The sequence below is a fragment of the Thecamonas trahens genome (genome assembly GCF_000142905.1).
Source record: "Thecamonas trahens ATCC 50062 unplaced genomic scaffold supercont1.55, whole genome shotgun sequence".
In the NCBI taxonomy this organism is placed as follows: domain Eukaryota; order Apusomonadida; family Apusomonadidae; genus Thecamonas; species Thecamonas trahens.
This window is the reverse complement of record NW_013657625.1, coordinates 125,175-145,778: the sequence shown is the minus strand read 5'-3', so window position 1 is coordinate 145,778 and position 20,604 is coordinate 125,175. Positions and strand designations below refer to the sequence as shown.

The 20,604-nt window shown below is 61.6% G+C and overlaps 11 protein-coding genes across 11 annotated transcripts; 5 read left to right on the top strand and 6 right to left on the bottom strand.

The window, feature by feature from the left end:
- Positions 1-107: 107 nt before the first annotated feature.
- On the top strand, positions 108-1,940 carry AMSG_10032 (FATSO protein; the record flags this gene model as incomplete). Its single annotated transcript, XM_013898422.1, has 2 exons — positions 108-485; positions 515-1,940. 2 exons carry the CDS (start codon positions 108-110, stop codon positions 1,817-1,819), a joined length of 1,683 nt encoding a protein of 560 aa, XP_013753876.1. The 3' UTR covers positions 1,820-1,940.
- A 41-nt stretch (positions 1,941-1,981) lies between these two features.
- On the bottom strand, positions 1,982-3,306 carry AMSG_10031 (uncharacterized protein; the record flags this gene model as incomplete). Its single annotated transcript, XM_013898421.1, has 3 exons — positions 1,982-2,035; positions 2,083-3,174; positions 3,265-3,306. 3 exons carry the CDS (start codon positions 3,304-3,306, stop codon positions 1,982-1,984), a joined length of 1,188 nt encoding a protein of 395 aa, XP_013753875.1.
- A 654-nt stretch (positions 3,307-3,960) lies between these two features.
- Positions 3,961-4,464, bottom strand: AMSG_10030 (uncharacterized protein; the record flags this gene model as incomplete). Its single annotated transcript, XM_013898420.1, has 2 exons — positions 3,961-4,383; positions 4,435-4,464. The coding sequence occupies 2 exons, from the start codon at positions 4,462-4,464 to the stop codon at positions 3,961-3,963; spliced, it is 453 nt and encodes a 150-aa protein (XP_013753874.1).
- A 79-nt stretch (positions 4,465-4,543) lies between these two features.
- Positions 4,544-5,515, top strand: AMSG_10029 (uncharacterized protein; the record flags this gene model as incomplete). Its single annotated transcript, XM_013898419.1, has 1 exon — positions 4,544-5,515. The coding sequence occupies one exon, from the start codon at positions 4,544-4,546 to the stop codon at positions 5,513-5,515; it is 972 nt and encodes a 323-aa protein (XP_013753873.1).
- Positions 5,516-6,648: 1,133 nt separating this feature from the next.
- Positions 6,649-8,812, top strand: AMSG_10027 (isocitrate dehydrogenase). The gene is made up of 2 exons (XM_013898418.1): positions 6,649-6,714; positions 7,367-8,812. The coding sequence occupies exons 1-2, from the start codon at positions 6,671-6,673 to the stop codon at positions 8,772-8,774; spliced, it is 1,452 nt and encodes a 483-aa protein (XP_013753872.1). The 5' UTR covers positions 6,649-6,670; the 3' UTR covers positions 8,775-8,812.
- Positions 8,813-8,836: 24 nt separating this feature from the next.
- AMSG_10026 (rho GTPase) lies at positions 8,837-10,334 on the bottom strand (the record flags this gene model as incomplete). The annotated part of the gene is made up of 3 exons (XM_013898417.1): positions 8,837-8,839; positions 8,901-9,355; positions 10,325-10,334. 3 exons carry the CDS (start codon positions 10,332-10,334, stop codon positions 8,837-8,839), a joined length of 468 nt encoding a protein of 155 aa, XP_013753871.1.
- A 78-nt stretch (positions 10,335-10,412) lies between these two features.
- On the top strand, positions 10,413-12,886 carry AMSG_10025 (Rac2 protein; the record flags this gene model as incomplete). The annotated part of the gene is made up of 2 exons (XM_013898416.1): positions 10,413-11,412; positions 11,457-12,886. 2 exons carry the CDS (start codon positions 10,413-10,415, stop codon positions 12,884-12,886), a joined length of 2,430 nt encoding a protein of 809 aa, XP_013753870.1.
- AMSG_10024 (serine/threonine-protein phosphatase 2B catalytic subunit 1) lies at positions 12,455-16,220 on the bottom strand. The gene has a single exon (XM_013898415.1). The coding sequence runs from the start codon at positions 15,954-15,956 to the stop codon at positions 13,110-13,112; it is 2,847 nt and encodes a 948-aa protein (XP_013753869.1). The 5' UTR covers positions 15,957-16,220; the 3' UTR covers positions 12,455-13,109.
- Positions 16,221-16,796: 576 nt separating this feature from the next.
- AMSG_10022 (uncharacterized protein) lies at positions 16,797-18,371 on the top strand. The gene is made up of 2 exons (XM_013898414.1): positions 16,797-17,141; positions 17,276-18,371. The coding sequence occupies exons 1-2, from the start codon at positions 16,946-16,948 to the stop codon at positions 18,334-18,336; spliced, it is 1,257 nt and encodes a 418-aa protein (XP_013753868.1). The 5' UTR covers positions 16,797-16,945; the 3' UTR covers positions 18,337-18,371.
- Positions 18,372-18,377: 6 nt separating this feature from the next.
- AMSG_10021 (thioredoxin) lies at positions 18,378-19,115 on the bottom strand. Its single transcript, XM_013898413.1, has 3 exons — positions 19,021-19,115; positions 18,797-18,840; positions 18,378-18,626 (listed from the first exon to the last, which is right to left on the bottom strand). The coding sequence occupies exons 1-3, from the start codon at positions 19,093-19,095 to the stop codon at positions 18,413-18,415; spliced, it is 333 nt and encodes a 110-aa protein (XP_013753867.1). The 5' UTR covers positions 19,096-19,115; the 3' UTR covers positions 18,378-18,412.
- A 29-nt stretch (positions 19,116-19,144) lies between these two features.
- Positions 19,145-20,028, bottom strand: AMSG_10020 (uncharacterized protein; the record flags this gene model as incomplete). The annotated part of the gene is made up of 2 exons (XM_013898412.1): positions 19,145-19,946; positions 20,019-20,028. The coding sequence occupies 2 exons, from the start codon at positions 20,026-20,028 to the stop codon at positions 19,507-19,509; spliced, it is 450 nt and encodes a 149-aa protein (XP_013753866.1). The 3' UTR covers positions 19,145-19,506.
- Between the last annotated feature and the right edge of the window lie 576 nt (positions 20,029-20,604).

Genomic DNA, 20,604 nt, shown 5'->3' with positions numbered 1-20,604 from the left:
TGGCCCGTCGCACCCGCATCAGTCACACCCGGTCAGTTTGGGGCATTTCGCAGCGTCCATCCTCGGTTCTGGCGACGGTGACGGTGTGATACGACTCAACTCGAGGCATGTCCAACTGGGCCGCGCTCCAGCGGGAGCTACTGGGCTCGGGAAAGAGCAAAGATGAAGCTGGGAAGAGCAAGGACAAGGGCAAGGGCAAGAATAAGAGCAAGGGCAAGGGCAAGGGCAAGGGCAAGGGCAAGGGCAAGGGCAAGGAGACGCTGACTGGCAGCAGTGGGCAGGATGGGCGAGGCGCTGAGAGCGGCAAGCGGGCACGGAAGCGCAAGAGGGACAGCAATGGTGATGGCATCGGCGATGCGAGGGATAAGCGATGTGGAAGCGATGGCAAGAGCAACAGCAAGAAGACGAAGAAGCAAAAGCGGGGTGGGGCAACGAGCAGGTCGGAGGCGACGCTGCATCTTCATCTGGCAATGGCGCTGGGGCTGGTGTGGCGATGACGTCGATACGGCCCAAGCCGTATCCGATCGAGGCACTGCCGTCGCCACGACCGCTCTTCTGCACACCGAGCTCGCATCCTAAGCTTGTGGAGAAGCTGATGGCGACAAGCTATGCCGGAGCGGTGATCGAGGACGGGGCAAGCTCGCTGGCGGCGAGCGACCACGCCAAGTTCCACGCGGCGATGAAGGTGCTCAAAGCCCGCGGGTGGTTCAAGTTCGACTTTGTGCAGCCGGGCAAAATCGAAGAGCTGGGGCCGACGTATGTGCGGCGAGTGGTGGTGGGCGAGCCGGGAATGACATACAAGTACCTCAACGCACGGGTGTTTGCAGTGCCGTGGGCTGGGCCGGCGCTCGAGGCTGCCGATGCCGCGGTTGCAGGCGCACTGGGCGCCATCCGCGAGCTCAACGAGGTCATGATTGCCAAGGGCAATGCGCATCTGGAAGCAGCAGGTACACCCGGCTCGACGTTGTTCAATCTCACCCTCATCAACGACATGGACGTGCTGACAGGCGAGGGCGAGGGCAAGCCACCACCGTTTGAGGGCCTTGGGCGCGCCGTCGTCTCGTGGCACCAGGACACATCGCTGGAGGACTGGTCGACGATCGGGGTGTACCAGCTGACGGCCGAGAACGAGACTGCGCCGTGGCACGTCGGCTTAAGGGTCATCTACGACGAGGTGACGCCCAAGCTGGCGCTCCCGCTCGACCACGGCGCGATGTACTTTCTCCTCGGCGACTTTAACCACCACCACCAGCACGTCGTGGTCTGCGGCTCGTCGCACCGGTACTCGTCGACACATCGAGTGACCACGACCGAGCACAACCACTTCGACCGAGTCTTTCCACGGCTGACCCGGGCGGTTCGCAAGGCCAAGAAGCTGACCAAGTCGCCGGCGGCGCTGCGGGCGCTGCTTCCGCGACCGGGCTCGACTTGGGACCTGCTCTGCGAGTCGTTTCTGGTCTTGGAGTTTGAGTGGATCCGCCAGTACTGGTGGCACGGCGCAACGCACCACAAGCTCCAGCGCGGGCTGGCCTACTGGCCGGAGCGGGTGGCCCAGCTGGAAAAGGCATGGGCTCAGCTGCTTGCGCTTTTCCGCGACGTGGCGACGCTCACCGCCTCGCGGCCGCAGTCCAAACTGGCCGCTGCCTTTGCCAGCTTGCAGGCAGACGTAGCGCGCGAGCGCGAGGCCTGGCGTGCACGGTTTGCTGCTGTCGACGCAAAGGTGACTGCCGGCGAATGGACGGGCGTCGACCTTCCCATCGACTGGCGCCGGTGTCCAGTTGCGCACGGCGCAAGCTCGCTGGTTGGCGCGACCGACTAGTCACGGTGGCGGTGGCGGTGGCGGTGGCGGTGGCCATGACCATGGCGGTGGCGGTGGCGGTGACCATGGCGGTGACGTCGCCGGCGATGATCGTGGGACGAAGACGTAGAGCGGTGGCGGGGTGGCGAGCGCGAGCGCGAGCGAGAGCGCGAGCGCTTGTGCTCAAGACGGGTAGGTGGGGGGCGGGCGGTGGGAGGCGGGCGAGAGCGGCGGGTGCTGCCACCCTGCTGGTGCTTGAACGCCTGCCACTTGAGCTTGGCGACCGACTGTGAAAAGTCAACCTTGATGCGGCGGTCGTCGATGAGGGCATTGTCCATCTTAAAGTACGCGCGCTCGCAGTCGTCCTTGGTGGCAAACTCGATAAAGGCGTAGCAGAGTGAGTCGCCAGTGGCACGGTCGCGGACGACGGCGCACTCGACAATGGGTCCAAACTGCGAGAAGATGGTGTGCAGATCGTCGTCCTGGGTCACCGGATTGAGCTTGCAAACAAACAGGACGGTGTCTGGCGGCGCGACGTCGGCCGACGGCAGATCGCCGATGATCTCGAGGACTTGTGCACGCTTGCGAGCCTCGCGGGCAAGCCTGCGCTCTTCAGCGTCTTCGCCCTCGGCGTCGGCTTCAGCCTCAGCGGCTGCCAGCGCGGTCGTCTCGGCCTCAGAGTCGTCGATGCGCGAGTCACCAAAGAGTGCCGTCTCGGCGGGACGGAAGCGCCATGGTGAGCGGAGCTCAACCGGCGCAAGCGCCGCAAGGCCCGGTGGGTCCGGAAACGGATCGACAAGCACATGGGTGTCGCGGATTCGGAGGTTATGGAACGGCCGTCCCGCGTCGTCGACAACGGCGGCGTCAAGCGCGTCGAGAACGTCAAAGCCTTCGGCAACCTGCCCAAACACGGTGTGTTTCCCGTTGAGCGCGTCCAGAGAGGCAGAACGATCCGCAAGCGTAATGTAGAACTGCGAGCCGTTCTTACCGGGCGCCTTGTTGGCCATTGCCACCGCGCCGCGCGCGTCATGCCGAAGCAGGACGGAGATCTCGTCGCCGAACCAGCGATGCGCCGAATCCATACCGGCTAGCACCTGCGATCCGCCCTCGCACTCTGCCAGCACCTGGCCCTGCGCCACACCCTCGTCAGATGCTGGAGCGGCGGGAGCCATCTTTGCCGCCATCGGTAGTGGTGGCGGTTTGCCCAAGAGGCCAAACACCGAGGTGCCGCCACAGCCGATGCCGACCGGATCGCCCGTCTCAACCACAAAGCCCTTGAGCACGTTGAAGAACAGCGATCCAACGTAGAACTTGATTTTGCTCAGCTTGAGAAAGTTGTAGCTCGCCACAGGTGCAACTTCGGCATGCACATCAATCTGTGTCCATGTCGAGCAGTGGTAAGAGAGAGTGGCGAGGGAAGAGGGGGAGGGGGAGGGGAGGGGAGGAAAGGGAAGGGGGTTGCGTACGACTATGTTGCCGAGGGTGGTTTCTAGTAGAACGGAGCCCATTGAGAGGCGGTGAAGGGGGGGGGGAGCAAGTCGAGTGGCTGTGGCTGTGATTGTGGCTGTGGCTGTGGCTCTGCGTCCTTGCGTGTGGTTGTGGTGTGACGATTGCGTTGGCGATGGCAAGCTCATTGTGATCATTGTGCTCGCCATCGGCAGCAGCTCGATCAGATGCAGTATCAGACGAAGCTGATGATGAGACCTACGTTCTGGTGATGAACGCAAGCTGTCTATCTTCATCGTTTGACTACACGATGCGCATGTCTACCACCTCGGCATGCGACTCAGCCTGCGCCTCGGCCTGCGCCTCGGACCGTCGCCGGTTCCCATCCATCAAGATCCTCTCGAGGGCGAGCGAGTGGGCGGCCGTGGTGGGCACCAGGAACATTGCTCTCACTCCTTCGCATTAGCTCACGTGAGACGGAGAGTAGCTCAAGGGAGGTGGAGGCAAGACCAGGGAGCGTAGGTAGTTGTCAGAGCAGAGTGGATGGGAAAGAAGAGACCAAAGTCGAGGGCAGAGGCTCTATTGGTCAGACTTCACCAGCTGCTCCAGACTGGCAATGTCTTGGCTGGCGCGGCAGAGTGGACAAAGGATGGCTCTGCTATCATCATCATCAATGCCGCCCTGTTGGAGTCAAAGCTGAGCTCATGCAGCTTGCATCAAACCTTTTGCGCCAAGACCTGCTTTACAGCGGAAGCCGCCAACAGCGCTGCAGATCCGTTCCGCCTCGCTCGCATCGGCTCGACCTCGTCCAAGCCCACCACTCTTGTCACCAGCTCCGCGGGCACAGACTCGTCCGATGACAACTCCAGCTCGAGTGCCAGCTCGAGTGCTAGTGCGAGTTCAAGCTCCGGCTCGGATCCCAACTCAAACTCGGACTCGGATGCAGGAGAGAGGTCGAGTGCTAGCTCTAGCCCTACCTCGAGCTCTAGCTCGAGCTCTGACTCCGGCTCCGGCTCTAGCTCTAGCTCTAGCTCCAGCTCCAGCTCCAGCTCTAGCTCCAGCTCGGGCTCGGGCTCGGGCTCGGGCTCGGGCTCGGTATCAAAAGCAGACTCGGGATCGGTATCGGGCTCGGGATCGGGCTCGGGCAAGGCGGGCAAGGCGGGCAAGGCGGACAAGGCGAGTAAGACAACGAAGAAAAGGAGGAAGAAGAAGCCAGTCATGCTCGCAAGCGTGGTTGAAGAGTGGCGGCAAGCGGGCAAAGAGCTGCCAACATCGCACGTTTGGCTCCTGATCCGGGTCATGGAAGAGTTTGGCTTTGTGGCCGTCAACGATCCGCTCAAGCAGTACACGTCGGCGGTGAAGCTCGTGTACGCGCGTAGGTCAAAGTTCCGGCGCGGCGAGTCGGTCCAGCTCGAGCGAGGCCCGCCGATTGTGCAGCCCGGGGCGTCGCTGGTGGCGCTCGCACGGCCGCTCTTCCAGAACCGCGAGCTGCTCGACGCTCTTAGTCTGGTTCTCTCACACGAGGCCTTTGACTCGGTCTGCAAGTGGCACGACCAGCTTGGCTTTGTCATTTTCTCGCAAACCCAGTTTGTGGCGCAGGTCCTGGAGATCGAGTTCTCGATGCCTGTCTACGCGCATTCTTGCCTGCCGCGGACGCTCTGGGAGACCTTTACGGCATACCTCGCCAAGTACGGCATCGTGGACGTCACTGTCGCCGCCACCGATGCCGCGCCGGGCCATTTCTACTTTCAGCACATTCGCCTTGACTTTGTTGAAGGCAAGGACATCCGCTTTGTCACCAAGATCAAGCCGTCCAAGATCGCCAAGTTTGTGCCGCTCCCCTTTCCTGCCATCAGCAGCGCGATCGAGGAGCATCCGAGCCGCAAGCGCTCGCGTTCACTCTCACCCGAGCCGCAGGCTGAAGTCAAGCGAGCCAGGACCAAGATCAAGAGCGCCACACCGCCGCTGCCCAATGGCGAGCCGCCCAATGGCGAGCCCTCCAGTGGCGAGCTCGGCGGCGTCGTTGCTCCCGAGACCGCGCCGACACCTGACATTGTCGAGCTCGAGAACGAGGTCATTGCCAATTTCACGCCCGAGACACTCGAGCGCAAGCTTGCCCTGGTACGGCTGATCGAGGAGACGACTCACTCATACAACTCGCTCATGGAGGAGCGCATGAAGCTGGACACCAAGCTCAGCGCCATGGACACCCAGCTCCTCAATCTTGTCGAGAAGCGTAACGCGCTCTCGTCCGAGTTCAACAGACTGTAGTGCGTACCGCTTGGCATTGCCCTCGCCCAACAACCATCGGGTCCGCCATAGCTTGCGACACAGCTTGGGCCACAGCCTGCGTCACATCACGCCAGCAAACAACAAGTCGATCTCTGACTGCGCCTTGCTCTTGCCCTTGGCTTTTCCCTTCTTCTTCTTTTTGCCCTTCTCCTTGCCCTTGTTCTTGTCCTTACCCCCATCCTTGCCCTTGCCCTTCAACCTGTTCTCTCGCCTCTCCTTGCTGCCCCGCGATTCCTTCGACCCGCTCGACCCGCTCGGCGGGAACACATCGAGCCTGAGCAGGTTCATGACGTCGTCGCCGCGTAACGTGGCTCCCACCGGCGCAACCTTGGGTCGCTTGCGCGGTCGGACATCATCAGCAGGGGACCAATGCGCAGCCACGGGCTCGTCATCGCTCTCCTCGCCGGACGAGAGCTCGACAGCCAGCCGCGAGGTTGTTGACGACGGTATGCCACCGCGGCGACGCTTCTTGGACGCCGACGCCGATCTCGACAGCGCCACGCCGGAGCCGAGGTCTTCAGAAGGGATTCCCTGCTTGACCAGAACATCCCTGAGTTTGGCAAACTGATTGCTCATTGCTGCTGCACTGGCCATTACAGTGACCGACATTGGCCCGAGGTGGCCGAGATCGAGGTAGCTGCCGGCCTGATCAAAGCACGTTCTGGCGAGCTCGATGACTATCCGGACCGCTGCAACCACCCGCTCTGGCGATGGACGAGCACCCGAGCTTGCTGGGAGCTCGATCGTGTCGAGCACCTTCTTTGCCATCCGCCGCATGTTCTTCAATGACTTGAAGAAGCACACCGCCCGATACTGGTTGCTATGGGTGTACGCCAGCTTGTCCAGCACAGCAAGCTCATTCCGCGCGGCACGCACCACTTCCTCAGCGTCGTCCATTCTTCACCGCTACCTCCACACCAGCACACGTCCCTTGCCCTTTTCCAGCCACGTCGGATGCGTCGAGTGAGTCTGCGTATCGGTGGGCGGTGGGGTGGGGGGGGGAGGAGGAGAGGATGCGAAGGGGGGGGGGGGGGGGAGGAGGATGGGCCAGTATGGCCAACATGGCCAACCATTGGGCATCGATTGTTGACCAATACCATCGCCATTCGCCACCACTTAACGTCGATACACACAATGTTTGTTCGCCGCCTCAACCCCCAGACCATGACCATGCTCGCGTACGTACCGTACCCCCTTTGTCTTTTCCCTCCCCCCCCCCCCCCTCCTTTACGGTGTACCTTATGTGGAAAGAGTTTGTGCTGTAAGGGGAAGTAGTGATGAGGAAGGATGTGTGGGTGGGTGTTGGGGGGGGGTGGCTGGGCTGGGGCGGCGTGGGAGAGCGACCAGAGTTTATGCATGAACAATGCAATGGTTATGCATAAACTGGTTAGACGAGTCATGGTGACGCGCTCTGCCTTTGTCACCTCTGCCATCCTCTGGTACCTACGGTTGTGGCCGTTTGGAAGGCGAGAGAAATGGTGATAGCAGTTGCGGAAACTACTTGCTCCTTGGTTGCTTCCCCTTTTCTTTCACCTCGTCTTGGTTCCTCCTAGCTCCGGCTGTGGAGAAGGGGGGGAGGCGGGTCGGGGACAAGCCAACGACGATGGCTAGGTTGTTGGGCTGCACTTGGGCGTTTTCTTTTTTTAAGCCTCTTGCCACTAGCCGGGCGGCCGTCTCTTGCACCAGCGCAAGCTACAGCCGAGGCTCTCTGCTCCCTGGCATTGCTACCGCGATCACCGCGATCATCCACGCGCGTTGATGTGCAACCTCCACCGCTGTGGCATTGGCGGGCGATACTTACTCTATTGCTGGTTGTTGGCTGGCTTTCAGGTCGTCGGCGCGTGCGTTCTCGGCCGCCGCTGTGGCGCAGGCCAAGATCACGTTGGACGGGCCCGGCAAGCTGAATGTGCCCAACAACCCGACGCTGGTGTACGTCGAGGGTGACGGTACTGGCGCAGACATCTGGGCGTCCGCGTCGCGTGTTATCGACGCGTCTGTCGAGAAGGCGTACGGTGGCGAGCGCAAGATCGAGTGGATGGAGGTGCTCGCCGGCGAGAAGGCTTTCAACGAGACCGGCGAGTGGCTCCCGCAGGAGACCATTGACGCCTTCCGCGAGTACCTTGTGGGTATCAAGGGCCCGCTGACGACGCCTGTTGGCGGCGGCATCCGGTCGCTCAACGTCGCACTCCGCCAGATCCTGGATCTGTACACCTGCCTCCGCCCTGTTGTCCACTTTGCCGGCGTGCCGACGCCGATCAAGAAGCCCGAGGACGTCGACTTTGTCATCTTCCGCGAGAACACCGAGGACATCTACGCCGGCATCGAGTTCCAGTCGGGCTCGGACGAGGTCAAGGAGCTCCTTGGCTGGCTGCAGGACAAGGGCGTGGCCGACAAGGTCCGCTTCCCGGACACTGCCGCCATGGGCGTCAAGCCGGTCTCGCGTGAGGGCACCGAGCGCCTGGTCAAGTCGGCCATCCAGTACGCGCTTGACAACTCGCGCAAGTCGGTCACCCTTGTCCACAAGGGCAACATCATGAAGTTCACCGAGGGTGGCTTCAAGGACTGGGGCTACGCCCTCGCCAAGTCCGAGTACCGCAACGAGATTGTGACCGAGCGCGAGTCGTGGATTCTCGGCAACCTCGACAGCAACCCGGACATGTCTGTGGAGGACAACGCCCGCGCCATCGAGCCCGGATACAACCTCATGACCTCCACCCAGCAGGAGGCGCTCCGCAACGAGGTCGCCGGTGTCATCGAGGCCATCGGCGCCACCCACGGCAACGCCCAGTGGAAGAACAAGGTCATCGTCAAGGATGCCATCGCTGACATTGCCCTGCAGCAGATCCTCACCCGCTCCAAGGAGTTTGACGTCATCGCCACCCTCAACCTCAACGGTGACTACCTCTCCGACTCGGCCGCGGCCCTCGTCGGAGGCATCGGCATTGCCCCGGGCGCCAACGTCAACTACACCACCGGCCACTTTATCGCCGAGGCCACCCACGGCACCGCCCCCAAGTACGCCGGCCTCGACAAGGTCAACCCCGGCTCTGTTGTCCTCTCCGGCGAGATGATGCTCCGCTACCTCGGCTGGAACGAGGCTGCCGACCTCATCATCAAGGGCATGAACGGTGCCATCTCCACCGGCCAGGTCACCTACGACTTCCACCGCCTCACCGAGGGCGCCACCCTTCTCAAGTGCTCCGAGTTTGGCTCGGCCATCATCAAGCACATGGACTAACGTTTTTGCTTCATCGTAACACACACCATTTGCAACTGCCTCTCCACTTGTATCTCGTCACATCACTGCACACCTTCTTGTTGCTGATGTTGCCGCTGCCGCCGCCGCCCTCCTCTCGCTCGCAACCGCTAGCGCGGCGTCCAGCACCGCGCTGGCTGCCTCTACGCCGCCGGTCTTGGCCGATGCCTCGACATATTCTGCCGCCCCGATGGCTTCGCTCAGCGCTCGGCCCTCAGCAGCTGTCACCACCCGATCGTCGCCGACGTCGGTAGCGAGGCCGACAACAAGCCGCGGGACGCTCGGGCAGTGTGCGTCGAGCTCGGGCGCCCACACCGAGCTCACGCGGTCGTACGACGATCGCGAGGCAACAGAGAAGCAGACAAGGGCTACGCTTGCGCGCTGGTAGCTCAACGGCCGGATGCGAGCAAAGTCATCGCCCCCTGCCGTATCCCGCAGCGTCAAGGTCATCGATTTCCCGTCCACAGTCACAGGCATCTGCACGTTCTCCATCACCGTCGGCACCACCTCGCTCCCAACTCGTCCAGGAAACGCCCACAGAAGAAGGTCAACAGCAGCGATGTCTTTCCCACACCGTCGTCGCCCACAACCACCACATTCACATACTCCACAGCCATTGACTCCTCCTCTATGCCTGGAGTCGAATGAGCTGCTGGCTTCACACAAACCAGCCGTCCGAGTACGAGCGCGAGTCGTGCACTCGGGAGCTCGAGCCGCACCCAGGAGACAATGGTCGCTGATTTGAGTCGATAGCTGCCGACAGCGAGCACGACACGAGCACGATGCCCTTCATCGCCGGGACGAGGGAAACTCGTCAGGCTTCGTCCACATGATCGTCGGCAAGTCATGGCGGCGTCCACCAAGAATGGTCTCAGCCGTTGTCTCGTACTTTCAGTTTGAGCGGAAGTTGAAATCGCGGGTGCTCATTGACAATCCGGCTGCGACGTGTTCATTGTCACCGCATCGGAAGCCGGGCGTTGTCAACCTCGGAGCTGACCTTTTTCCTCCTCAGTCGTGTCAGCAGCATGTCCTCCCATCGAAGAATCCATCCTGGCCCTGTATCGGTACATCGTGCTCTGAGCAGGACATGACGAAGCTAGCGTTCGGCCACGTTGGCCCATCAAAGCCCAGGCTACAGCAGTAGATCGGCCCTATTGAGTAAAACAACTCACAATCGGCTGTCTATGCACCCGTCTATGTCATCGCTCCTCGTATCAGACGCTTTGGCCTAGGCCGTCGACCCCTGGATGCAGGCAGCAGCAAGCTGGGCACACAACACGCAACAAGCGCCCCCTCACCCCCCCCTTCCCCTCCTCCCCCGCCACACACACACACACACACACACACACACGCACACACACACAACACCCCATGCCAATGGTGATAATGGTACAGATAAAGCTCGCTCATCGTTCCAACATCAAGCGATAGATCATCCCTGCCCCTCGCGGCCCACTTCTAGGTCAGCAGAGAGGACAGCGCGGGGAGGGGGGGGAGGGGGGTGCCCCCATTTGGGGGGAGTGCCCCAACACCATAAAACATGACACGACAATGGGCAACTGGTGGTAGCAGAACGGCACTCATCACGCCAACTCGAGCTCGACGAGCGTTGTAGTCAGGATGCAGGCCATCAAGTGTGTGGTTGTGGGTGATGGGGCAGTGGGCAAGTCATGCATGCTCATTGCGTACACGACCAATGCGTTTCCGGGCGAGTACGTGCCGACGGTCTTTGACAACTACTCGGCCAATGTCATGGTCGACGGCAAGCCGATCAGCCTCGGTCTGTGGGACACGGCAGGACAGGAGGACTACGATCGCCTCCGTCCGCTCTCGTATCCACAGACAGACGTTTTCATGCTTTGCTTCTCGGTTGTTTCGCGCGCCTCGTTTCAGAACGTTTCCTCAAAGTGGATGCCCGAGATCCTCCACCACTGTCCCAACACCCCGATCATTCTGGTCGGAACAAAGGCGGACTTGCGGGCGGGGGACGTTGACGCCGAGCGGCTGGTCTCTCGGGACGAGGCTCAGGCACTTGCCAATGGTATCGGTGCTGTGAGCTATGCAGAGACGTCAGCGCTGGTGGGCACTGGGCTCAAGGCCGCCTTTGACACGGCAATCATGGCGGTGATCAACAGCGCAGGCTCGCGCAGGAAGTCGCGCTTCTCGCTCTTCAAGTCCTCGGGCTCGGGTGCTGGCTCGTCGTCGTCGGCTGTGCCCGACTATGACTACGAGTACGAGTACGACTCGGACGATGGGGTCGAAGATCACAACGCTGGCATTCCTGCCCCGCCGGCACTGCCCGAGGTAGTTGACCTCCACGCGCCATGGATCAACATCGAGACCGCGACCTTTGGCGCCGATCTGCACACGCTGTACAACAACTCGCTCCACGCCGACCTCCGGTTTGTGGTCCCGTCTCTCGGCTCTGCACCCGAGACCTCATTCTTTGCCCACTCGCCGATCGTACTCGCGGCGTCGACACTGCTGGCCCGGCTCCTCCTCCCTGCGCTCTCGGCGAACGAGGCCGATGAGGTGGCGCGGATTGCGCTTCCACGCGGGGTGTCGTGGATTGCTCGAGTCGACAACGTCCTCTACAGAGTCGAGGCACCTGACGGCTCCGGTGCGTCGGTGGCAGCGCTAGATGGGGCAGGGGTGCCGGGGCAGCGTCGTCGAGCTCGGCCGCGCTCCTCGATCTTGGCGTCGATGCTCGGCTTACAGAGCTCGAGTACGTCGACGAGGACATTGACGACGAGCTCCTTTGCTCCATCTGCACGCTTCCGTTTCTGGAGCCTGTGGCTGTACCCGGCTGCGAGCACATTTTTTGTGCCACATGCCTCAAGGACTGGCTCTTCCAGCACGCCAACTGCCCGGCCTGCCGCGGAACTGTTGCCGCCAGCGCCGTCGCGCCGGCCTCGCGCATCATCCGCAACCTTGTTGACAAGCTAGAGGCTCATTGTCCCGAGGATGGGTGCGAGCACGTGGCGGCCAGGTCGACTCTGGTGGCACATCTCGATGCCGAGCACGGGAGCCCCGAGGAGGTCAGCAGCCAGTCGGCCGGTGAGGCGAGCTCGTCGCTGGCAGCGCCGCCCAACAACGAGCTCGGATGGAGCCTTGTGGTAGTCCTGGACGCGGCCGAGGTGACCGCAGACGGATTTGGCGCCCTGCTGGAGTTCCTCTACTCGGGCGCTACCGACCTGGGTGCGCGCGGCTCGGAGCGACTCGGTCTGGTCCGGGCTGCTGCCGAGCTGTTTGGCGCTGAGCACCTGTTGACAAGCTGCAACAACGTGGCAGGCTCGCTCGACGAGCTCAACCCGTCGATCACGACGTACAAGAACGATCTTGTGGGCGAGCGGCTCAAAGAATTGTTCCTGGGCCGTCCGCTCCGAGCGGATGCGTGGCTCGAGGTGGGCAAGGCGCGGGTGCCGGTTCACCGGGCGCTGCTCGCGGCGCGGTGCGCGTGGCTCCACTCGCTGGTCCGCGAGCTGCCGTGCGGTGGATCGGTAGTGGTGGAGGATGCCCGGCTCGGTGCAGCCGATCTTGGTGCGTGTCTCGAGTTTGTCTACACCGCACACTGCGAGAGCGTCTCCGAGTGCACCGTCGAGACCGTGCTCCATGGCGAGTCGCATGTGTTCTCGATTGCGGCAGCGGCGGCGCACTGTAACTTGTTCCGGCTCTTGCAGTTTACTGAGCTGTACGGGTCCAAGATCCTCGAGCGGGCGACGACAGCGTCTGTCGGCCAGTCGGGCATCGACGTCGTGGCTCTGTTGCACGCGTCGCAAGCCCAGGGTGCGAGCCAGCTTGCGGCCTTTCTCCTCCACTTTCTGGCATCGAACGTTGTTCCGCTCGCACCGCACATCACGCCGGGCGCTCTTGGCCCGGACAACTTGGCGTGGGTCCGGTCCCACCAATGGCCGCCTGCAGACTACCTCGACGAGCTGGATGCATGGGAGGGCCAGGTCGCCGAAGCCAAGGAGACCGGCGCGGTGCCTGACGACTGGCAGTGGCGTCGGCGGGAGCGAGTTCGCATGCGGATTGCCAACGATGGGACGCGGAGGCCGGTACGGAGCGGAAAGAAGAACTGCATTGTGATGTAGCCCTCCACAGTCTCCAATGTGCGGTCGATTTGGCACATTGTCGCGCGCGCATCAAAGTGAACAACACAGCACAGTACCAAGTCTTGCAGTAACCCCTGCGGCCGCCACTATGCGCGTGCCGTGCGCTGCGTAGAGTGGGACCTTTGCCAGAGACGTTGCACACACTTGTGGCCGCAAAGCTGACCACTCTGTGGAGAATGCGCCAAAGGCTGGGCCGTGCGCTTCACAAGGTATCCGAGTGGGGCTGGTCCGATGAGGCCGGCGTGTCGCGAACATCCGCAGCCGGCGACAATGGCGGGCGTTCACGGCCCGTTGAAGACCGACCTCCAGTCACAGTTCTCGACGACGACGGGGTCGACGACGACGAGGAGGAGGAGGTGGTCGTCGACGAGGCCGACGGCGACGTCGCGGTTGAGGTTGAGGTTGAGGTTGAGGCTGAGGAGACTGGAAAGGTCAGAGATGGGATGCATGATGACGTCTGGGCGCCGTTGACGACGACGAGCGAGGATTCGAGCGAGCTGGAGAGGGAAGCAACCGTTTCTAGCTTGGATACTGGTCCGACAAGTGAGGTTACATCGCCATCAGTGGCACGACGGCGGCGCTTGGTTCGCTTGCGCTTGCGCTTGCCACGGTCCTTGTCGGCCCGGTAAACACGAGCGGCAGCGAGCTGTCCGGAAAAGTCAAACATGGGTACGAAATGGAGTGATAGCTGGAACGACGAGTCGAGCGACGACTGTTCCGAGAGACCGTCTAGCATGCGGACACCCTTGATGGCCTCCTCGTCTTCAGGCGACGGTGTGATGGCGTCAACCACGGCAGCCTCGGTGATCATGTCTTTGGCTCGCGAGTTGGCCGACTCGGCAGGCGGCGAGTCACCCGACGGGAGGAAAACACCGACAGGGTCCGACACAAGGGCCGAGAGTAGCTGCGAATTTGGCGTAAAGGCCGGTGTGCTCAATGAGTTGGTCTCAGTCGAGCGAACAACGTCAGAATTGACGTTGACACGCAGGTTGACCTCGTCGGATGGCGGCGGGGATGTCGAACCGTGAAGAGGCGAGTAGGTGTCGGCGATGAGGGAGCACTTGGTCGAAGAGTTGGGATTGAGGCCATGGCCGGAGCAGCACGCAGCGTGGTCCAGGTGTGGCAGAGACTGCGAGTCAAAGCAAGTGGCAGACCAGAGCTTGCCGGACGCATCGGGCTCGGAGAGGAGACGGAGGACGGCAGCACGGTTCTGATACATGGCGCAGTAGTTGGGCGCAGAGAAGACAGTCATGATGAGCGGCCAGCCCGAGTCGATGTTGGCGAGGCGGTTGACGTCGGAAAAGTCAGCGTGGTCGGAGAAGCCATTGGCCTGAACTTGATGGGCGCGAATGATGCCGACGAAATTGTTGAGGTTGAGAAAGTCGACCAAGGCCGTCGGCCCGTACTTGTACGAGACGCCGCGATCGCAGTTTGGATCCCACTCGCGCGACTTCCACTGCGTGCGGGTGCTAGGCGAGAGTGAGGCGCGTTCCATGGGGTCGGCCCACAACAAGTCGGTCACAAGGCCCGATTGCGGCACTTCCGCAAAGCGGTCGACGTTGGCCAGGTCGTCGAGGGTCATGAGGACCGGCGAAATGCCACCATGGCAGCAGAACAGCCGCTCTTTGTGGGGTGAGGTGTAAACGGCGGCAAGCGGGAGCGCATCAAACATGTTGTTGGCGGCATCAAAGATCTCGCGGCTCGCGTCAGAGTACTTGAACTCGAGCTCGTGGAGAAAGCCATGGGTCGACGAAATGAACCGGCACTCATGGTTGCCTCGAAGAAGGTGGAAGGTTTGCGGAAACTCGATGACAAAGGCGCAGAGAATAAACAAAACTTCGGAAGAAAAGGCGCCACGGTCAACGTAGTCGCCCAGGAACAGGTATGAGGTCTTGGTCACCGGCCCGCCCAGCGCAAAGGCAAGGAGCAAGTCAAATAGCTGTCCGTGCACGTCGCCGACCACCACAGTGGGGCCGGAGACTTGGATGATGTTGGGCAGATCGGCGAGGACGGCGCGCGCCGAAGTGAGGAGAAAGAGCGCCGCAGCGGGGTCAAGCCGACCCCAGTGCAGCAGGTGCGAGATAAGGTCACGCCAGGCGAGCTTGGACGGCGTGGGTCCATCACCGGTCTTGAGCAAGTCGTCGAGGGTGAAGAGCGGAATTCCGGTGGTCCGCTCCATAAACTTGGCCTCAAACCCGAGCGGCAGGCCCGAGGCGGCAAGGATGGTGTGGGCAGGCGGGCGGTCGTCATCAGAAGCAGCAAAGCTTCCGGACGAGGCAGTGAACGAGCCCGAGTCCGACTCGGTCGAGCTCACAATCCGCGTCGACGAGGCAGATGAACGCCCGCATGTTGGCGATGCAGTCCGTGACGACGATGAAAATGCGTCGCTACTTGAGCTCCTACAAGATGGTGATGGCCCGTTCGAATCGGCATCGAGCGTGTCGAGCGCACCCGAGGCTACAAACACGGTGTCAATCGATGAGCCCATGGTGGCCGAAGAGTTGCCGAATCTGGATAGAGTGGCTGTGCTCGATGAGAGCCCACAGGTACACGTCGGCCGTGTCAGAAGGCATCGACAGGGTGAGGACTCCAGCGGTGGGGGGCCTGCGAGGGCGTCAGAGCACACGACAGACACGGCAACAGCCAAGGAATCGGTTCCAGAGCGACGACGCGTGACAGTCAAGCCCGCAGCATCAGTACGAAGGTTGTCATTCTCGTCCAAGTCGCCTGGCTCTGAGGGTGTGGGCGTGGCCGCGTTTGAGAACAGCGCCTCTTCCGAGAGCGGTGGCGACGCGACGCCAGGTGAGGGCGCAAGCTCATCGTCCGACATGCTCGCAACAGGCGAGGCTGCGCCACCAGGCCCAGTTCGTTCTGACGAGACGTTGCCTCTTGCCAGCTCCCGTGAAGGGACCGGCTCCGGCTCTTGGCTCCGCACCAAGACGTTGAGGTCCATGTCATCGTCGGCTGATGAGCTCCCGGACTTTGTCCTGGCACGTTCTACCGCCACAGCAGGCTCAGCAACCAGGGCCCCAGCTTCTGCCATCGACATTCCAACTAGCGAGTGCAGCAGTATATGAAAATTGGTTAGCAACCGCACCAGTAGCAGGGATAGCGGCTGTTCGTGGTGTGCTCTTGATCGAGAGCGACTGCTCCTGATTGGGTTGGTTCCTGGTCACACCTTCTCCCAAAAGAGGGAACAGACAGACAAACAGACGGGGACGGGGCAAGGGCGAGGCACGAGACAAGCAACCGCTAGATGGTCAATGTAAGGTTGGTGAATGTAGTGAGAGGGGGGGGGGGAGGGGGGAGGAGGGAGGGGGGAGGAGGAGGGGGGAGGACTGGTAGGTCGGAAGGGAAAGGCGGAGAGAGTGGGTAGGTGGGGAGAGGCGGCACAATTCGACTGCAAACCGACTCCGACCGGTCAACGCCCGAAAACGTTTGCGCCAACTGTCGGTAAAACTCGCGCAAGACTTGCCTCGAGACGGGTGATCGTTTGTGGTGTGGGCGGTTGTTGGACAGAAGACAGCGAGGAGAGAGGGAGCCAGATGCGAGTAGGTAGAGGCTGTTGACGTATGGGCAACATAAGGGTGAAGTTGATGAGTGGTCGAAGCTCCGCTTGACATGAAGGGAGGAAATATTCAGATTTATGACTCGATGCAACATGTGGGTTGGCAAGGCTTGGCAGAACCATTTGAGATCGAGCCAGGGCCATTGACACGATCGCCGGTTCAGGATCAGAGTTGTGGATGAGAAACTGCGATATGAGGCAATAGAGGTGAGAAGAGGCACCATCGCATGAGTGAACGTTCTGTTGCACGAGCTAGCGAATTGGCGAGCACAGTTAATACGCAGCAAGGTGCCGAAAACAGTTGCTCGACCTATCTGTCAGAATTGGATAAAGTGGAAGTGGGAAGCAACTGCCGCCAGCCGTTGACCCGCAATTCACACGCCAACTGATGGACGAGGCGCGAACGGCGGTTTCCAGTCGACGGCGATGTTGGGGAGCAGGAGGAGGAGCGAGAGTATCACTTGACGTTGATGGACCTCATGTCATCGTTCAGCGGCGGGAGTGGTGCGACAGACGACCGAGATGCTCTTGCTGCCGAGCTCAAAGTCTACCGATCGATGCTTGACCAGCATCGCAAGCAGCTCGAGGTGGCAGAGGCGGCTCTTGCTGCCGAACGTGAGTCAAACCATGACCTGCGCCGCGAGGTCGAGGCGCTGCGGAACTCTGGTATGTGTGATGTTTGGAGGAAGCAGGGGAGGGGGGGGGAGAGAGGGGGGGAGATATGGTACTCACTGCTGTTGTTTGTTTTGGTGGGTCGCGTTGGGGCTGACGGCGGTGGTGCTCGGTGGTGGGGGGGACAGAACACGGCTCGGGCTTGTTCTCGTGGTCGTGGGGCGCAGACGGTGGGGGCGGAGAGCGTGAGGCCCGGCGGCTGCACGCTCGAGTTACTGAGCTCGAAGCCAAGTTGGCTGCAGCGAGGGCGGAGATTGCGCGGGCGCAGAGTGCAGCGGCGCGGCGGAGTGGAGGTGAGGGCGCCGGGGCGGGACGCGGCGGAAGCGGCGATGATGCGGCCGACGAGCTGGCATCACTGCGGAAGCGGCTAGACTTGGAAGAGCGACGGCATGAGGCAAGCTTGGAACTCTTGGCGCAGGCCCGCGATCCTGTTTTTGCATCGGGCGCCGTGGGCGAGTCGGAGATGGCGCAACGGCTTGAGGCTGAGAGCGCGATCAAGATGAAGTTCTTTGCGCTGGCCAAGGAGCGTGACGAGCTGGCCAAAGACGATGCAGCTATGTACGAGCGGCGAATTGTGGCACTCGAGGGGCGGGTTGCCGAGCTGGAGGCTGAGCTGGCTGCTGATTCCGGACGGACGTCGCTCAACTCGGCGCTCCGCGACGCGCAGCGCAAGCTGCTGGAGACGGCTATTGCCCGCGACGCGCTGCGCAACGCAGACACCGATGAGCTGGAGGAGGCTGTTCAGGCGCGGGTTGCCCAGCTTCTCAACGACGCGCTCCGCATGCACATCTCCGTCCCCAACACACTCGACAGCTTGCCAGCATCGCCTGGCGAGCCGAGTACAGCGGCAGCGCCCGCCTCCGCCGCAGACATGGCCGCGCTTGAAGACGCCGCTGCAAACGCGACGGCGGAGCTGGAAGCCGCCCGCGAGACCATTGCCGGCCTCGAGGACGACGTCGAGCACTTGGAAGGCATCAACGCGAGCCTGCGTGCGCAGCTGCAGGCCGCGCGCGCCGCGTCAGCTGACGTCTCACAACTCCAGTCGAATGCCAGCTTTGTGGATCCGGAGCTGCTCGAGACTGAGAACGAGCTTCTTGAAAAGCTCCTCCGTGCCCAGGCCCAGATCGACTCTGCGCTGGACAGGTCCCAGGCCATGTCGCCCCGGCGGTCGCGCACTGCTGCGCGCTAGATGCTGGAAGCAGGTAAAGACGGCTACAGTACGAAGGTGGAGGGGGGGAGGAGGAGAAGTTTAAGGGGTCGATTCCTCACATGTGCTTCTTGAGGTTCTCGTGGAGCTTGGCCTCGGCAGCGCCCGAGAACTCGCCAACCATCTCGCCGCCCTTGTAGAACTGGAAGGTCGGCATGGCACGGACACCGCAGCGGCCGGCAACATCGTCGAGCTCATCGACGTCGACCTTGAGGAAGAGGACCGAGCTGTAGTCGTCAGAAGCGGCAGCAGCCTCGTACTTGGGGCCGATCCTGTGGAGGTGGAGGGGGAGCGTGAGTATGGATGGGGGCGGGTGGGGGAGAGGGGCAAGGGGGGGGGGGGGGGGAATATTGATCGTCATCAGTGGGGCGATCAGGGGTTGATCAGGACGAAAAATGGGGCGAGGTCGCCCATGGTGGCAAAGGCACTGGAGGAGGCGTACATGCGGCACGGACCGCACCAGGTGGCGGAAAAGTCGACGACAACCTGTAGTAGTGGGTGCATGGGTAGAGAGGGTGAGTAGAGCGTGATGGGTTGGGAGGAGGGACTGAGGAAGGAGGATACAAGTGGGAGGCGACACGAGAGAAAGGCCGCATGTTCCGCCGGTCGCAAGGCCTTTGCGCAACGGGAGAGGTAGGGGGAAAGAGGTAGCTGTGGGGTACGTACAAGGCCGGCATGCTCCTTGATAAAGTTGTCAAACTCATCAGACGAGGTAACGTGGTGGACAGAACCGGTGGACATGATAGTGAGAAGGGTGAAGTGTGGCCGGCTGGGTGGGGAAGGCTGTTGCCCGGCGAGCTCATAGTTTTAATGGTGGAGGTGGCGTCATCGCGATTGCATCGATTAATTGGAACAATCATGAGCAATCAGACGACCGGCCGCCTTTGGCCCACACCCTGCCCAGAGGGAGATCGCCGACCTCGCGCAAGGTAGTACCTGTTGCTACGTAAATTCCGGTGCTAGAGTAGATGCTGGAAACCGGCGTAGCCTGGGCTGCGGCTCGATGCGGCAGGTCGGCAGTGGGTCTCGTAGGAGGTCATGATGATGGCGTCATGGCCGCGCGTCTTGCAAAGTCGTGGACATGGGTTACTTTCAGACATTCGGCTGGCGTTTCACTGGATGACGACCTCTCGATGAAGATCGAGTGGGGTATCACCGCTTCCGCAGCTTGGTCTTGCCTTTGGTCTTGGCCTTGGCCTTGGTCTTGCCCTTGCTGCTCCTGGAGTTGCGCTTCCGGCGGAGCGAGCCATCGTCGAGATGATCGATGCGCTGGGCTAGGGCCTCGACCCGCAATTCAAGCGCTTCCTCCTGCTCTAGCGCCTTCTTGAGCTTTGTCTCGAGGTAAAGCTGCGTGTCCGGGTCGATACCACCCTCAGCTCGCTTGATCCGCTTCTCCATGGCCTTCAACTGGCTTTCCATCGACTCGATCTTGGACAGCATCATCTGCTCCTGTTCCACAAAGCCTTCAATGACCGAATCCGAGCCATCCCCACCGCCCATTCCCCGCTTCCGCGCCTTGCCTGACCGCTTGCTCTTGCCCTTGCCTGACCGCTTGCTCTTGCCCTTGCCTGACTGCTTGCTCTTGCCCTTGCCTGACCGCTTGCTCTTGCCCTTGCTCTTATTCTTTCCCTTGTCCTTGCCCTTGCCTGACCTTCTGCCGCTACGCCTTGCCATGTTCCCTGCCTTATCGACTGGGTGGCGCAGAAGGTGAAGGTGGTAGCAGTGCGGTGGTAGAGAGGGGAGGGGGTAGGGTACGCGCCAACCAGTCCTCGCCTAGCCAAGCCACACCACAGTCCGCTGGCCACAGAGTAGACCCGGTGGATCTCTATCTACCTCGGACTGGAGTGTGGTGCGTACCCACTTTGGGTCATCGGGGCTGGGCTCCTTCGCTCCTGCCACATCCCACGCCCCCCCCCCCCCCCCCCCTCAGCCCTCTCGCCATGATTCGTGTTCCTCGGTGCTTCAATCGCTCCCGCCAGTCGTATCACAGGCTGTCCAGACCTCCTCCAGATCCGATCACACACACACACATACAATCAGCACCTGCGATGGCTATCACTACAGCATGGCCGCAGCACAACTGGATTCGAGCCATCGCAACACAGACGTACACACTCGATCCCATCCACAGACTTCTCAGGCAACCCAATCCCACGATCAAGGACCACAAGCCCACCACACACATACACATACACACACACACATACAATCTGCACCTGCGATCGTAACTTGTTCACTTGTTCAGGGTAT